The sequence below is a fragment of the Anser brachyrhynchus genome (genome assembly GCF_964034855.1).
Source record: "Anser brachyrhynchus genome assembly, chromosome: 1".
Taxonomy (NCBI): Eukaryota; Metazoa; Chordata; class Aves; order Anseriformes; family Anatidae; genus Anser; species Anser brachyrhynchus.
The window spans coordinates 145371493-145389367 of NC_137694.1; the positions used below are offsets into that span (position 1 = coordinate 145371493).

At 36.7% G+C, this 17875-nt stretch overlaps 1 protein-coding gene across 1 annotated transcript in view; it reads left to right on the forward strand.

Moving 5' to 3' along the window:
• MRPS9 (mitochondrial ribosomal protein S9) overlaps positions 1–17875 on the forward strand; it is a 30517-nt gene that overhangs the window by 1680 nt on the left and 10962 nt on the right. The window contains exons 2-5 of the mRNA XM_080602315.1: positions 3199–3378; positions 10719–10781; positions 10872–10902; positions 13229–13308. Of these exons, the coding sequence (XP_080458441.1) occupies positions 3199–3378; positions 10719–10781; positions 10872–10902; positions 13229–13308 (354 nt within the window). The remainder of the gene's footprint in view (positions 1–3198; positions 3379–10718; positions 10782–10871; positions 10903–13228; positions 13309–17875) is intronic.

The window sequence follows — 17875 nt, forward strand, 5'->3', positions numbered from 1 at the left end:
ATGCACTGTGTGGCTTTGGAAAAGGAGATGGTTGAAATCTGCTGGCTTAGAGCATGGAAGCAGCTTGAAAATGGTGTAGCTGCAAGCATGCCACATAAACGGGTTATCTCCTTTCACCTCTGTAGCTATGCCACATTGTAAAACAGACAGACTTCTCTTGAATTTGAGCCTTTTGTCTCTGCTTCCCCTTTCCTTCCCTTGCAAAAGCATAGGAAGCTTGATTCTTCTGTTAGTGATACGCATTGGTTTTCTGCTTGTACACCAGCGAAGCAAAATTCATGGGACAACAGTAAGCAAACAGGTCCCCTTGTTCCTTCTCATCTTGTAATAAGTAGGCCAGTGAACTTGAAATTCTCTGAAAACAGTTGTTTTTTTCTGAGGCAACTTTTACAGAAACTGATCTCTTATAAATTGACTGCCTCCCTGGAAAACAAGGATTTGCCAGACTGTTTTAATGCTAGGTTGTTTGGGGAGGGATTGATTGGGAGGGGTTAACACTCAGGAGCTGGGTCCAGAAGAGGCGGCTTTACCTTCTCCCTCTCCTGGTGGAACAGCCTGTTAGGAACACCCCTTCAGGGGTGCTGTTAATGGCCATCATCACTTCTAAAATGGTGAGGCTGTTGTCTTCAGTAACGCTTCATGAAATGTGTGATAAGTAAATGCAGACCTGCGTGGTTTCCTCTAGAAAGTCGAGGAGCGGGCTTTCTTGTTTGACTGAAATGCCAGAAGCATTTGGCTGTGCTTTGCAGTTCTCGCCTCTACCACCCATGAAATAGGACTCTTATCCCAGAAGAGGTACCCAATACAATAGATATTAATTTGCATAAGAGGCTGTTTTCTAATTATGAACAGTTTGTGTGTCCAGGGACTTTTGATTAGTGACGAATTGAAACCAGGGAAGAATATGAATAGCTTGAGGGAAGAAGGACAAAAATGAGAAAATTACAATAGAAATTGACAGGAATAAGATGAAAGCAATCTTTTTAAAGTATCCTGTTTAAAGCATAGCAGACAGAAAGCAATTTTGGGCCAAGTAATAAGGAATCATATGTTCATTGACAAGAATTACATATAATTAGTTACTATTAAGACAAGCAAGACAGAAGATGAATTGAATTCTTTCCTGAGGAGTGACTGGGAGAAGAATAGGGAATATGCAGATACCTTTCTGCTTTCTAAGGAAGTCGTAAGAGCATTGTAAATAGAAATGGTGTAAATTTAAAATTTTGGTGTTTTTTGTTTGTTTTAATTTTTTATGCATAAATATAATCTTACAGAAAACATGAATTAAAAATAAAAAAGGAGCAAACCAGGACTAGCATTGCATGTGATGCTTATAAGCCATGGAGAACATAAAGCAACAGCAGGATCTTCTGCACCGAGTTCTTTCTGGGGGCTGTTTTTAAACCTTTTGTGGCAAATGCACATCTGTATGTTCGTGTCTTTGTGGTTGTAACCAGGCCTGAAGATTGCTGCTGTATTTATATTAGTTATATGAAGACCGTAAGTATTTTGAGCTATTCATATTAGCTTAACTAAGAGAGGTCAAGTCAAAATGCTGAGTGTGATCTGCGGACTATTTCTGTGACTCGCAGGGTGTTTAGTTGTCTCAAATGCTAGGGTTTATTCTGTCCCTCATAATAAGGCTACTAGCTATTTCTAATTACTGTAACTGTGTGGATTTTAATATTTGGCCAAAGATAGACTGAAGCTACAGCTCCAGGAGAAGCAGAGGTAATTTAATAATTCACTGGAAGAAATGAAGAGGGGACTTCTCTTCTTCCTTCTCCCTCTTTCAGCTGCGTTCTCCTGTCAGCTTTGGCACTTCTCAGAGCCTTCTCTGAATCGCTTTTGCTGGCTCAGCAGAGAGCTCCCTGTTCTTGGGGAGGACACAGAAATTAGTGTTCTGCCAAGGCCAGGCAGCTGAGCTGGCTTGAGGAAGAGTCTGAGGGCCAGAGCTAGCCGTAAGTAGGTAATGGGAGTCGGGGAGAGAATGCAAGGTCTGGCGAACTGTGAGATGCTCTGCCATCTGAAACTGTGCTTCTGAACAGTGGCACGCTGAAGAGGTTCAAGATAAATGTTGTAGGGTACTCTGCGGTGAACAAAAGTTGGCATTTTTCTGATTCAGAAGGGATTCTTCTTCTGTCTTTTGCTTTTCTCTACCCCATATCCTTTTTCCTGGTGATTACCCTCTCACCCCAGAAGGCCATGCAGATAATCAGTTCTCTGTTCAGTTTGTGGAATAATTAAACTGCGGAGAACTTTGTTAACTCTACTGTTGGAGAGACAAAATAGTGCATACTGTTGGCACTAAGCTGAAATTGGGACATTGCAGCCCTGATAGTGAAGTTCCTGTTCCCCTGTTAGAGGTCTTGATTGAAATCAGTCATCCCAGTTACTGATTGTCTTGGTAAAGAAAAAAAACTTGCCTCCCACAAACAGCAAAAGGTAAGTGTCCCCTGAGTTATGACTTCTGAGCTGGAACCCTGCTCAGCAGTAGATGCTGATGAGGATTACTCTGCTTCCTTTCCTAATCATTCTACCTGAGACAGTGAAATAGCTGAAGAAATGTTCTGGCACTGAGAAGGAAGGGGGGCTTCATAGCCTTTCCAGAGCCTTCAGCAGTGGTTGTCCACTGTGCCGTGGGATGTCGGGCACCCACGTGCTTCCAAAAGCCACAAGAGAGCTGCCCTGCAGATCCTTTTCATACTTCACTACAGGGTGCCTTTAGGTGAATGCAAAACCTCCTTATGTGCTGTTGTTTTTTTTTTTGCTGTTGTTTTTTCTAAGACTGCATCTGTTGATCAGTTCTACGTTTTGCTTTTGCTGGATGTTCCTAACATGTTACTACATATATATATGTATTATCAGAAAAATCTTGCTAAATAAAAAAAAAGGAAACTTAAAAGGCAGGTGCATTGCAAATATGTTCAATAAGAAGAAAAGCAATTGCCAAGATTAATCGTAATGTGCAGAAATGTTCACCTTCTAGAATGTGTTTATCTGTTTACGGGCATTAAACAATTGGAAGAAAGTGGTTTTGTGAGTATAACTGCGTTTTCTAACTTACTACAGTAATATGTTGAAGCCTGTTATAGGTATGCATGGCTTGTTTTACTATTCATTTTATTTAGGGCTCACTGTACCAAAAATACAAAATAAATCTCACATTTTTGTTGTTTTGTTTGTTTTTGTTAGACATTGAGGCTAATCTATACCACTACAGCGGCGTGGAAGAAAAATGTAGCAGCCTCAGGACCTGAAAAGTACACAGAGGCATTTATTAAAAAACAGATTGAAGAGTTCAACCTAGGAAAGAGACATTTAGCCAACATGATGGGAGAAGATCCCGAAACTTTTACCCAAGAGGATATTGATGTAAGTACAGTTGCTCTGTTGGAGAAGTAATTTACTGTAGAGTTTCAGATATTGAAAGCACTTTACTTCAGCATGAGCCCCTCAGCTCTCTGTGAATTTTAATCAAACTGTCAGAATAAGAAAGACTACTACTATACATTGCAAACACTGCAACTGTGAGTGTGAATAGAGATTCTACTCCTGCTACCAAGTGAGGTCAGACATCACAGTATAGAGCTATATACCATATCTTGCTAAAGCACAGTAGGTTCTTTTTAAAAGTACTAATGGATAATCCCCTTGATCTGAGGTTATAAGAGGCACTGTGAAGGTTTATGTAGCACTTTGAAACATTTACCCACAATTTGACCTGCTGTGTATATTTAGGTTGGGTTTTCTTGTGTGATACTGTGGTTGCTGGTAATGCAAATTAAATTTTATAGGATGTTTTACAACTAACACTGTGGCTTAGCTTAGGGATTTTAATGTAGACCTGCATTTAAGCTCATATCAGTACCTCAAAACATATTATTTTATTGCCATTCCCTCTGACAACTGACAGGTGGGTGGCCTCCTCTTTCTGTGTGTCACTTAGGCTCACGTATAGATGTGCTGTCTTTCACTTTAAAAAAAATTTTGTTTTTTTAACGTCCAACTTGTGCTTCACTTCTGTCATTTCTTTTATCACACATGAGAGGTAGTGAGGAGAAATGTCATTTGGTGACATTCAGTCTTAGGTGAAGCTGCATGAAGTCTCATAGCCGGAGCTTTTTCTGCGCAGCAGTGACACTATTACTCTAGCCATGGCAGCACAGCATAGCAGCAGGTCCCCTAGGGTTGATGTTGTATGTGCCAAAAGAGGTGTACGTGGTTTAGTTTTTTCAGGGGGTTGTTTTGATAGCATAGTTTTGTCACCTCTCTGTGGCAAACTTGTGTCAGCATAGCTGTGTCCACATGGGAGGTTGTGACAGCATGCTTATGCCAAAGAAGAACTACACCTGTAGGTGGTGATGCAGGATGATTTCAACCACATTTGACAGAGAGGCTTCAAAATGAATTTTTTAAATTTCTCTGAAAATAGATGGCAAAGTAGAGAAGAGACACAGTTAATGGCCTGCAGAGAAAAGGGCCGAAATGAGACTTGGGTCTCGACAGGCATCACGAAATCCATGAGGGAAAGTTGACTTTGAGTCAGAAGTCCATAGGAAATCAAACTTCATGAGTACAAAGCCATGCACTGCTACTGTGGCTGCTTTCTTTCAGAATGACACATATCACTTTGGTCTTCTACAGACAAGTGGCATTGCAGACCCTTCCAGTCACCAGTGAAAGTATTCATTGAACCATCTGGGTCAGCAATAAGCCTGCTTTACTCTGGCTTTCTTTTCTGCAGTTTTTAACAGACTATAGAATTTCTTTTCCCTGCATTTTTCAGACACTGTTTTTTTTCCCCTACATTTAGTGACACTTACGTTACAAGAAAGTAACTCAAAAAGGCATGCATGCACAGATCTGTCAACAAAAAAAAAAAACTCTCATTTTGCTACAGCATGATGCTGCTCCTGATGGTTTAGATAGCTTGCCTGAAAGGTTAAAGGTAGAACAGTGCATTCGCCTGCAGTCTGGATTCCTTCTCTTGATAGAGCCTACACGGAAGGCTTACAGACAGGAAGACTGCAAGTGGAAGGTGACCGTGTAGAGGTGGTCGTTTTTTCTTTATGAATCCACAGCCCTATGATAATTTGCACAAAATTAACTGAGCTCCATAATTAGTAAAAGATTCATTCTGAAAATTAGCTTTAACACATGCAGTGCCGGTGACAAGTATGTGACCTCTTTGCTGACTCCATTTCTTAAAAGCTGGAGAAGTGGAGCTAAAAGTGTAATGTTTTGTTTAGTGATACCAAGTATCTGTGGTACGTGTTTAATTTCTTCATATTCCATCAGGTGTTGGAAAATACTCAGAATCTATAATAGTGTCTGCTATGCATAATTAAATTTCCGTTATAAAAATACGAAAGCTGCTTAAGCACTGGCAGGAGAATTATCAAGCTTTACATTTCAAACAGTAGTAATTCCTTCTGATGAGTGCTTATATCGAGCATGTGAGTGCTCCATGTCTTCTACCGTTAATCAGTAGCGCAGTGTATTTCTGAAGTAGACATCACAGGATTCCGTCCTTCACTAGAGTTTTAGGTATAGTTTAATAAAAGCTAAACCTTGTAAAGTTCTAAACTGGAAAATAAGTTGACTTGTTAATCCTTCTCCTGGATGTTGTGGAAGCAGAATTGCCTCTTATTGATGCTTTTATTTGGGAATGAAAAGTTAAGCTGTGCATTACAACTATATTTCTGAAGGAGAAAAAAAAAATCCAGCAAATTGATATATAACTCTGCAGAAGTCTACCAATTGCTTTTTAATTGGTATTACAGACCTTGCTCTGAAGCTGAGATGTTTTATTCTCCTATGTGTGAATATGTGGTATGAAGTTTCTCTAATTGATTTGCTTTGCCCATTCCATTTGATGTATCATTTTTCACAATATTTCATAATTTGCGCTCATTTCTAATGAACAGAGTCGTTAGGACAGGCATGTCTAAGTACAACTGACAGCTAACATTAGGTGCCAGATGCAGTTTATAAAGCTATGTAGAACTGCAGAGAACAGTTTAAATAAATTAGCACCTGTACATTAGTCTCACTTGCTGGTAATTTATAAGCGAATCAGTAGAGATGACATTTAGGTAAGTCATTGATCAAGTTAACAGCTGCATACCCACTGCCCAGCTGGGATACCTAATTAATAGAGATTGCAGTCCTGACCCAGTGCTTTTTCCCAGTCGAGTCCGTAATCCTTTTATTTTTTGATTTAACTTTAACTTATGGTTGTAGTAAACAGCCCACCTTCATTTTTCCTCTGTCAGTCCTGTGATATTCTACTTTAAAGACCAGAAATCTAAGTAAGATTAATATAGGAAAAGCATCTTAATCTCCGTGACCTATTTATGTGCCAGTATTTTTATTATTCATTTTTATGCAGTCGCTAAATGCTCTCTAAGACACGAGTTCATCATGAAGCCGCACTCTTCCCCATAAGTTAGCAAAACTTGAAAGCTGGAAATGTGTTAATTTTCTTTTGCTGCCTGCTGTATGACCTAATAGATTGTTGTCAAGCAGATGGAAAAAAAATCTAAAATATACATTTAGAAATAAATATCTTCACTTATATATTGTTGCAAAAGTACCAGTAAGGCAGCATTTTCAGTATGGAAATGTTATAAACGTGAGAAGCTTTGTTCCTTAGAGGGTGTGGTTTCTTTCAATGAATTAAGACTTCTCTAATGAAAAATGGGTGATATTCGGTTGCTTTTAAAAATGGCTCAGAGCATCTGATTTCGAAGTAACGTTCCAGTTTTAGCAACCCAGCCTGTTAGAAGTGAGTGAATATTAACATATGTGAAATGTCAGGAACGTTACTCAGAACAAAATACATTTCTGAACTTTCTGTTGTCTGTAAGAACACGATGTCCATCACTGTCCTTACCAGAAACACTGGATTTTGTATTGTTTATTTAAATAGTTAGTTGAATCTAGAATACTTTTTTCCAACTATTTTAGTGGAGACAAACTCCACATCGGTCTTTTTGAACTGATGACTGCTTTTTTTTTTTCTTCTTTTGAATACTGTTCAGTCTTTTAAAAAGTTACAGTGAAAATAAAGGAACAACTATTTCTTTCAAAAGCTTTTTGCTGTCTGATCTCTGGACAAGATATTGCCTTTTTTTAGCTTTGAAAATGTTTAATTAACATAAATAATGTAATGTTAAAAAAAGCTGTTTTTTATTATTTAATGGCTATATTTTTTTCTCAAGTGATGGGGTTAAAATTTATATCTTTCTGCTTTTCTATCCACGTCAGAATTTATATTTAAAGAAGAACGAACTGGATTCTTGAGCCCTGTATGCCAAGGAAGATGCTGCTGCAAGGCAGCCCACCTGGGGTGGAGTTGTTTTTGAAATTTTTCTTTATCTTCTACAAAACATATTTTTTCACTGGATGCTTCTTAGCTTATTTACACGTGATTTGAGCAATGAAAATTAGAATGTTTTGTATTTGAGAAAAGCTCAGGAAGGCACTTGGGCAAGATGAATTTGCCCTGTCAAATCTCCCCTATTTGTGGAGAGTAATCTAAGGATTGAAGTGCCTCAGTGTCCCTCCCCTACCCCAGTATAACTCGGTCAGCTCTGTTTGAATTAAAGTATCCAAGTCTTAATTTCTCGAGGCATTCCTAAAACAAAGAAAAGCAACCCTTACTGACCCAGCTGAACCTGTCTCACTCAGAACGGAAGTCTCTAAACTTTGAGAAAAGCTTTTTGGCTTGTAGGTAGGAAGTGGAGCAAGGACAAGGAGTCAGCATGTGCAGCATCCACGATGAGGAGGGAAGCCTAGGGTGTGGCAGGTATGTTGGATTTGCACAACATGCCCCATGCAGTGCTGGGCAGCTTATTTAATGAATTGTTTTGCATGTAATTTGGTTGAAGGACTGCCAGATACGATTTTTGATAGGGATGGAAGCTTGTTCTCATTATGCCTACTGGCTTGAATTCAGACTTTCAAACTGGAAGTGAAATACCGTGTGGTCCTTTAGCAGTGTAGCAGTGCCTGAGTTAAACCAGCAGTTTACATAGTAATTTTTGGAAACACCATTCTGTTGACTACGTACAGGATTTGTAAGCATTTCTGCTGAAAATAATTATGCTGTTCCTTTTTTAGAAAGTTTTTTTTTTTTTAATCAGAAAACAATGGTAATAGTGTGGTTTAACAGATAAAACTGTGAAGTAGTAGCCCTGAATCTTGGAGGTTAGAGTAGGATGAATGAATCTTGCCTATCTGAAGTGATAGCCTAAGGAAAGCAGCTCTTGGTCAAATTCAGTAAAAACTGAGGGCACAGCTATTTAACATGAAGAAAGTCTTCTGAATAAAGGAGAGCAAGGCTTCACCTGTAGTCTGTTGCATCCCAGGATAGTTCTGAACAGGTTGTAAAGGCAAATGCTCCTAGATTGAAATACTCCAAATACTTCCCATAAGAAAGGAGAGGGCAGGAAGACTACTTCTTTTCATTTTGGGAAAAACAAACAAAAACTCAAACAACATAAAAAAGAAACCTACAAAATAGAACAATTATTTTTTGGCTAGTTGACGTTTGGAGAGCTGAAAGTAGATGTTAAGATTTCTTAATGCAGGGTTTGTTTATGATTTAGCATGAAAGACATGAATGTACACTCAAGCAACGTAAAATAAACTTTCAAGATGTAGTACATCTCAGATGACAGACACTCTTCGTTATAAATGGTAGATTGTAAATTTGGCATTTATTAAGGTGTCATAGTTACAGTAGCTGTTTTGATTGAGATTCTGGAGATGCTTGTATAACGTCTACCTCTTAAGTACACGCACAGTCAGTCTCAATATCCTGTAATAAATTCTTTTAATATATTATATAATGTGTTTGTTTAACATCATTTGGCTCACAGTGGATTTCTCTGTTGTCATCATAATTAATCCCCATTTGTTCATAAATAGGTGTTCACCTACTGTGTGTATGCATAAAATGCCCATTGACTAACAAATGGGAATACAGTAGTCACTAAGAGAAACAAAATTACCATTTCATAAAATCAAGTTAAGCCTTTTGTTTGCTTCAGAATTCTCAAAATTTCTGTTCAGAATACCAGTAGGGGATTAATGAAAGTAATAGGTTAGGTCCTTTTACACTCCATGCATATAAATACATATAAATCTGTTGAAGCACTGACAAACCACTCCGTGTCCATGGAAAAAACGATCAGCAAATAATAGCCCTAAGGTTGCCTAACTAACAAAGAGGCATTCTTCTTAAGAGCAGATTTTTAATTGTGATTTTATTGTGATTCTACTTTTCCTTACTGTCTAGTGGAAATATAAGCGAGACGACAGCCAGAGGGTTTTATTCAGTTAGTCCATGTTATTGTACGAGCAAATGATTTCTATCTCAAGTTCCACTGCCCACTGTCTGAAGTTGGCCACACTTGCCAGAGTCCTGCATCTGGGGGGTTTTGGTGGCTCTCTTTGTCTGTTTCGTTTTTGAAAACAAATAGAAATGAAGAGCTCTCATATGTTAGTAATGTTTTATAATAAATTTTCCCTCCTTGGAGATGTTCAAAAGCCGCCTGGAGATGGTCCTGGGCAGCCTGCTCTGGATGGCCCTGCTTGAGCTGGTGTTGGAGCAGGTTGCCTCCAGAAGTCTCTGCCAACCCCAACCATTCAGTGAATAAAGTAAAGATACACATTTATGTTTCAGTTGCACTGAAAAGGGACAGTAAAATGGTGTTGAATGGTAAGACATGCCATTGGGTTTAACCTTGTAAGCTGCTTTGCCTTGCATTTTGCCAGAATTACTTTGAATTTTGTCATTCCTACTTTATTTGTTGGAGGCAAATAATACAAACTTTATATATCACAGGAAAAGCAGAATATTGGTTAAGTAAAAGCAAGTGATGCGTCTGGTACACTGTACTCCATACGAACAGTGGTAAATCATGAGTGTGTAACGTCATACTTGTTTCTAAATTGTTTTAGCAAACCCTTAGGTATCGAGAAAGTGAGAGAATTAATGTTTTAAAAAAGAAAAATGGCATTTAGGAGTCTTGCTTTGCTGCGCTATTAGTTCAACTTCAGCAAAGATTGCAGTGATTCCCAGTTGTTTCCAAATGCAGTGTTCGATGAAATGCTTATTTAGGCTATGTAAAGTATCTTCTACTGCCTCAACAAACATTGCTTTTAGACTTCGGGAACCTAAATCTATAGAAACTGGGGTTCCAAATTTGCAAAACTTTGTGTCCAGTTGTTTTGTGTTTGAATAAATAAAATTATTTTGCTCAGTTTGTCAGTAGGCACTATTAACAATCTCTGATATTTTCAGAAAGATAAATAAAATGTAATTTCTCATAGAAGTTGCAGCATTTGAAATTTTAAGGAAAAATGAGTGTTGCATTTACTTGTTAAAAAGGTGGTCTTTGCACTTGAGTAGTTCTGATGAGTCATTTTAAATGCGTACTGTAAAAAAAAAATAAACTTTACAGAGGAATGTTCACTCATTCTGATATAGTAGATTGCAACCTTCATAATGAGATTTTACTCCACCCGAGGATTCCTGAGGAAACTGTCTGCTTTTCTTTTCCACACAGCAGATATGTGGCAGCCGTTAACTGATTTGCTTATGCATGTGCAAAAATTGTTCAATTTTCTCTATGAGAAAGTACCTAAGCAATGTTTTGATGCTTCTTTTATGGAAAAATTACATATGTGATCTCTGTTTTCAGAGAGCTATTGCCTATCTCTTTCCTTCGGGCTTATTCGACAAACGAGCCAGGCCCATGATGAAGGTAGGATTTCTTGTTGCATTTTTGAATAACCATAACACGATGTTTCAAGTAACTTTTTCCTTTTGATGATATTTGTTTATTTATTTGCAGCATCCCACAGAAATTTTTCCAGAACAGAGGAGTAAGTGTTCATAGATCTTTTTCAAATTCTTTTTCTAAGTATTAAAAAAATGTATATATGTAGAATGCCTTATTTTCACAGATTTATTTTTATTAGGAACAATGTGGGGGAGGGAATTGATAAGACTTGAGCAGTACAAAGCCTGATCTAGTATTCTAGCTTTTAGGGTAAAAAAACCACTGCTGGATTCTGGAACACCAGTAGCCCTTTGAGGCATATTGTGAGCTGACTATAGATGAATGTTTTTCATTGTTTAAAAATAAACAGCAGGTAGAATGACGTGCAAAATCTGTTGAAGTCACTGGAAAACCTTTTGTCGAATTCAGTAGCTTTTTTGTCAGTGCTGTCTATCATATCCATAAAATATTCATTAATGCTATTTTAAACCAAAAGTTTTCCTGGTACCGTCGGTGCTCTAAAAGCTGAGAAATTACAGCCTTGAAATCCCCAGTTGAGAGAATAGGGGGTGATGTGAATGGAAACTCTTCCCCATCACGTCTCACTTTTGACCTGGAAGTCTTAAATCTGCACTTGATCCATACAGTGTTTGGCCTTGCTTCCTGAGGCACCTCAGTTGTCAGTGACACGCCAATATGTTGTTTAATGAGAACCTGATCGAAATCACCAAATTAAATTTTACAAAGAATTTTACAAAGTTGTTTATTCATTTTTTGGCTGTCATTTAGTATGAACTATTAGCATGGATGTGAAATTCTTTATTCACTGAACTATTGAGTCCCATTTAGAAACTTCTGATGATCAGTGTAATGCTATCATTTTCCTTCTTTTCTTCCTTCTTTCCTTTTACTGTTCCTGGAATCAATAGATTCTTGATGCTTTTTAGATTTTGTGCATCTTTTAGAAAGATCTCTGCATTGCTAGAAATTTTGAAATGTTAGCTATTAAATGGTATCATGATTTAATTTCTAACTTCACAGTATCATGAAATAGAAAGTAGAATGCAAAGGGTAAGACAGTTAAACGTAATTATACAATTCTAAAATCTAAGGGCTGTTTATGGCAGATCTAAGCTACTACTCTTTATGTTTTCAGGACCAAAGAGTTCTTTGAGATTCTAGCTCTGTCCTGAGAACTAGGATTAGTGTAAATGTATATTTCTAAAATTAACAGTTTTCAATAAATATCTGTTGTTATTTTTTTAAGGCAGCTTTTCTTGACTGTCTGTGCATTACATCTTTAAGAATTTGGAAGTACAAAACCATACATTTATACTTTAGAATGTTTCCTGAATAGTAATTTCAACTAAACATACTTTCACAGCCACATAAAGGGAAATTCATACGTTCCCCCAGTACTATATCCAGTTAAATGCCCCCAGTGTTCTTTCTGTTTTTTTTTTTAAGTTTTACATCTTTTCATTCCACTTCTGCTGTATTCTGTGTTAATGTTTCAATGCAATACACCAGCATGCTTATCAGACAGGTTCTTGGAGTCTTATCTTTGTCTGTAGTTTATAGATTGCTTCAACTGAACTTACTGGATAAAATGGCTGGCAGTTTCTTTACAGTTCAATTTTTTTTGAAAGCTCTCAGTGTTTATTTTTGTTAGTTTTCTGTGTTTGGAAGAGATGGGTGTCATGTTAAGACACTTATATTTGATACACAATTTTTTCTTGTCGAAATTCATCTCCATAAATAGCTTTCTTTTTTTGATGAATAATCTGGATGCGATGAATTAAACAAAGACTGTTTTGTTGCTGTACTAATTATGTAAAGCATAGCATAGGTCTTGTGTTTAAATATCCCACAGGCATCAACATGAACAAGTCCTAAAATCTCCCAAGTTCTGAATATTTGCAGTTACCTGCAGAAGACAATTGAAGACAATACTAAATTTGTTTTAGATGTGTTATACTAGTAAGTAATTTGTTATGAGTTTAAAGCACTGTTTTCCAGAGCAGTTAATGTTTAGCCTTTCGCCATCATTATGTAGATTTCAATTGTCCCTTAATTTGTACTTCTTTCTATTCTAAAATGGGTATTTGCATCTGTAATACCAACTAAACAGTCTTTGAAAGCTCATTTAAGACGTGCATGAGGGATTCCCTCATGTTAAAAGATATTTAGAAGTATTAAATATTTGCTTATAATTGCAGCTAGAGAATTGTGTTTGTTTGTTTGTTTATAACAAGGTAGTCTAAATCATTAGATTTCCAGACAGGTTGAATACCCATGAAATGTCATTGTTCTCTGATACTTTAAAAGGTAATCAGTATTATGAAAGAGGTTTGTAACGGCAATTAAATACAAAGATTTTTTTTTAGTGAGTGTATATTGCTTTCTTGTCTAATCTTTCTTTTCATTAGAAATCCAGTGGGGAGAAGATGGCCGACCATTTCACTTCCTCTTTTATACCGGCAAGCAATCATACTATTCATTAATGCATGTAAGTATGGTACCTGCAGTAAATAATGTTAGTTCCCAGTCAAGTACACGTTATTCTAGGGATGTGTATCAGGAGCTCCTGACTTTACTCAGTGTTTTCACGGTAGGTCGTATCACCACTGAACATGAAAGAAATGTTAATTTTTGTCACAATATCTATTATTGGAGGTGTTTTTATGTGAAGTTTAAGAGAACAGAGTACATAGTAGTTCCTGCTTATTTTTTTTGGTTTATTTTACAGTTTTGACTATGATCTGCATCTGAATAGTCTGACTGCTTTCTTGTAGGCTGTACCCACTTAGTAGCATAAAGTTAGTTGTGGAGAATGTGTAAACAACAGAAACAGCTAGTCCTAGGAAAAATCGCTGTAGAATAAAAAGATAGTTTTTTTTTTCCCTTGAAGGGCAAAGCTATAGGAAATGTTATTTGTGCTGACATTTAGTATGAAGAAAATTTGCATTTAAACTGCTTAATTGATTTTTCTAAGACTGTTTCATTCATGCAAACTTAAGGCTTTTTCTGATTAGCATGGTTCCAGGAGTAAAAGATCTGCATCTGTTTACCTTTATGGTAGGGTCTCATTATGTTCTATCAGATACAGCTTCTGAGTCTTCACGTGGATTATGAATAGATGCTCCATATCTGTGACCATCAATAGCGCAAGCATTATCTACATCCTTAGAAGAATTTATGCATGTTTCTTATGTGTACTTATAGAAGATGAAAACATTAATGCTTTATGCAGAAATATTTAACTGGACAGTCATTTCAGATTTTGTTTCCTCATTAGGTAGTCTTAAAAAGTTATTTCTGTGATTAGTCTGTTCTCAAAAAAATAAATTTTGTTACGGTTTGTAACAAACCGTGCACGGTTTTACGGAGTGCAGTGTTTTTATTAGAATTATCTGGTATTTATTTGTGTATTGTGTACCCAAAGGACAAAATCCCCACTTGTCAGGTACATTTATTTCTTTGGGAGAATAAAAAACAGCCCCCCCCCCCCCCTTTTTTTTTGTTGTTGACCTTGGGCAAATGAGCTTCTTGCCCTGGCAGAAATGAAATGAATGATAAATGTAGAGTGTATCTTTGCTGAGTAATGGAGCTGCAGCATAGGCTTTCCACAGAGGTTTTCTCCTGCACAGCCTGAGGCAGCCCGAGGACCCCTGCTGTTCATTTAAATAGGTATGTCAAATCTGCCTCGAAACGCCGCTGGTTTGATCTGTGGTAATATTTGTGAAGGTTCCATATGGACTTGAGCCCCCTGCAGTGCTAAGAAATAATGTACAACGCTTCATGGTGCAGACGCAAATTTTCTCTGAAAAGGGATGCAATGCTGCGTTTTAGCTGTCGGAGAGGATGATGGAGCTGACGCGCTAGGCCTGTCAACTTGTTACACGGATGGGTTGCACGCAGCGAGGCTGTGGAAAATCTGTGCCTTTTAACTTTTCTACTTAATCACGGTTGTAGCATTGCCTTTAGACTGTATGCTACATTAATTCTCTTCCTGCCTTCTGCCTTTCATCCCAAGTTTCACGGAAAAAAGTAAAGCATGCAGGTCTTGTAGAGGAGCCTTATCAAACAGCTGTCATCTGACAAGCCATTTGCATTTGTTTTGGCTGAAACGGAGCAACCCAAGGGCAAGATGTTTTGTTGCATTCCATCATAATGAAGAAATTACAAATTTTACAAGGAGCACAAGTTTATTTTTAGCTCTTCCAAGCAGTTAGAAAGAGTATGCAAGATTGCCTTGGAAATCTCAAAGAGAATAGTGTGCATCTTGTTTCTAACAGTGGCAACCACCTTCAAACAAAACCACTTTGACAAACACAAATTTCATTAGTATAGGATATTTAAGTACTTGAGCATTCTTAGAATGTTTCTAAATATCTTCATTAAATAGAGTTCTGTAAGCCTGAATCCATTAAAGGAGATTTAACATTTTTTTCAGTCAGCCAAATGAAAGACTAAATCTGCATGAAATTCCCGATGTTGTTTTAACCTCTTATTAGGCTAATGTGTATTTAAGAAAACATATTTTTAAGTCTCAAAGCTAATTAATTTGGCTAGGAAAAAAGAAAGGTTGTATGTTAATACAGTGTAGTGTAAGTAATCAATCCCATTTGAGGATGTCCTTAAAATTGCTATGTTAAGTCTCATAAATCGGATAAACATAATATTTAGCTTAAAATTGTATGCTGTTAATTACTACACAGACTCATGTGGAACTTCACTTTTATTAATTTCTAGTGACATAAATGGTCACAGCATTGTTCATGTAGTTAATGCTAGGAAATAACGTTACCCACCTAGTGAAAATAGAAACCATATGTATTCACGTGTATTATAACAGCCAATATACATGTTGATATGACTTGAATATTAAACAAACTTTCATAAAGGATATTCACTTTATATTCCATTGTTGCCTTCATTCTGCCTGTTTGAATAAAGTTTAGCTGTCAGGAAAGGACAATTTATTTTTCTTCTGATATACATCGTTTACTGCATGAAACAGCTTCACAAATATTTGCTTGTATACTTGATCATTTAACTTAAGAGTTTTTTGGAGAAAACGTCATATTTTAGTAATGCGCAAAGCAAGACAAAATGGTCTCTTCATACCAGTCTGTGAAGCAAAATAGTAATTTTATGTAACTGCTGCTTTACTTTTTTAGAAATATCAGATTGTGGATAATATATGCAATATAGCATTTTAACTTTTTTTTTTAAGTATATGCTGAAGTGAAAAAAAAAATGAAGAAAAAGGCAAAATGATACGAGCTCTGCAGCATATTTTAACCAAAATGCTACAATGCTAAATTCCCATTTAAGAAAAAAAAGGACCAAAAAGCCCTCATTTTCTAGGGTTCCATTTGCTAATTTCTTCCCAAAATTTTTATATAGGGTAAAATAAGAATATTGTTTTGTATTTTAGAAGACTTAATCCTTACACAGATCTAAAATTTGATACCTCTATTAGAAATGGAAGCATTTTAGCACATAGCCAATCTTGTAAAATCAGCTATTTTGATTGTGTACTAGCTGAGTTTACAAGACACACAGATGTGTACATTCATGAGTTGGACTATTGAATCCTGAAGTGATTAGTAAAATCTTCACCTGCCAGCTTTGAAAAAGCAAGTGTGTCTTCAGACGCTTTCTTTAGCCTGTGGGGAGTGAAGATTTGTCAGATAAATTATTGGGCATTACATGCGATTCCTGATTTTGCAAAGACTCATCCATGTACTTTACTGCACAAGTGAGTGGTTCTTTTAGTTTGTTGACTTCATCTCTCTACAGACGTTAAACACTTGCATTAATTTTTTGTAATACTTAAGACCAAAATTTTATTTCATAACAGATTCCAGTTCACTTTTAATTGCCAGAAATATGCAGGAAATTATATTTAGATTTTGACTTCCATGCCAAAATGTTTTATAATATTATTTTCTAATCTTATTTGACTTCATCTCCTGTGTAGAGGTTTTTTAGTTAGGGTGTTGTTGGTGTGTTTTTCTTTTTAATGACCACTGCTTCTGTAATTTAACCTGAACATTTTAAAGAGATCACATTAATTTCTAAAATACCATCTTCATGTCTGGTTTGATGACTTCCCAATGCTCAGTAATCTGAAGCCCCTGTTCCAGGGACTTCTCCAGAGATACCTGACCTGCAGCTAAATCTTTTTCCCTTCTCTCCCATCCCCACTACAGTCCAGAGCAGAAGCTTCCATACTGATTCTTCTTCCAGTCTAACTACAAATGCATTTAAAAAAAATTCTTGGTGTCAGGCACAGGGTTTGGGTCAGAGGGCATGAGATGTGCCTGCTTTTCCTGCATAGAACTTTTTGCAGCCTAATAGTCAGCTCTGAATAGAGCTGTTAAGATTATTAGAGATGATGTGATATGAATGATACCCAAAGTAGTGCTACCATACCTTCTTATCTTAGAGATCTGTGGTTGTATTTCTGAGGTTTGGGAGTATTTGAAAATATGATTTGTTATGCTCTTTTATGTGATGCTTCATGTGTATAAAGACAGAGTATTTTTTTAAATTGAAAAATTTTCCTAGTTCCTACCTGAAATGGGTTATCCTGTCAAAACTGAAAGATTTCTGGAAGGCATATTACTATAATATGTGAGTTCTTGTGCAGTCTCAGGGAAAAGTGGGCAGTTTTGTACTGCAGGATTTTATACTGTGGAGTTATTCCAAAAATACTTTTGTTCCACAGTGCTGTTAAAAATGTCACCAATGACCTGCATCAAAGGCCTTAGTGAATTGTCCCTATTTAAATGTTTCGAGTGCAGCTCAGATAGCAATCTGTTCTTAGTTCATATACTTTAAGTACACATATTTTTAGTATATGAGCCAATGTTTTTTATATTAATGGATAAATCAGCTTGGACAGTAGATGCTCATAGCTAAGCGAGGTGGGATTTAAAAAAAAAAAAAGAATGTAAACTTGCAGAAATTTCATGGCAGCCTGTTGCAAATCACAGTATTACTTGTGTTAAGAACTGGAATTTCAGTGGTTAATTTTTAACAGTATGTATCTGTCTTGCTTTTCT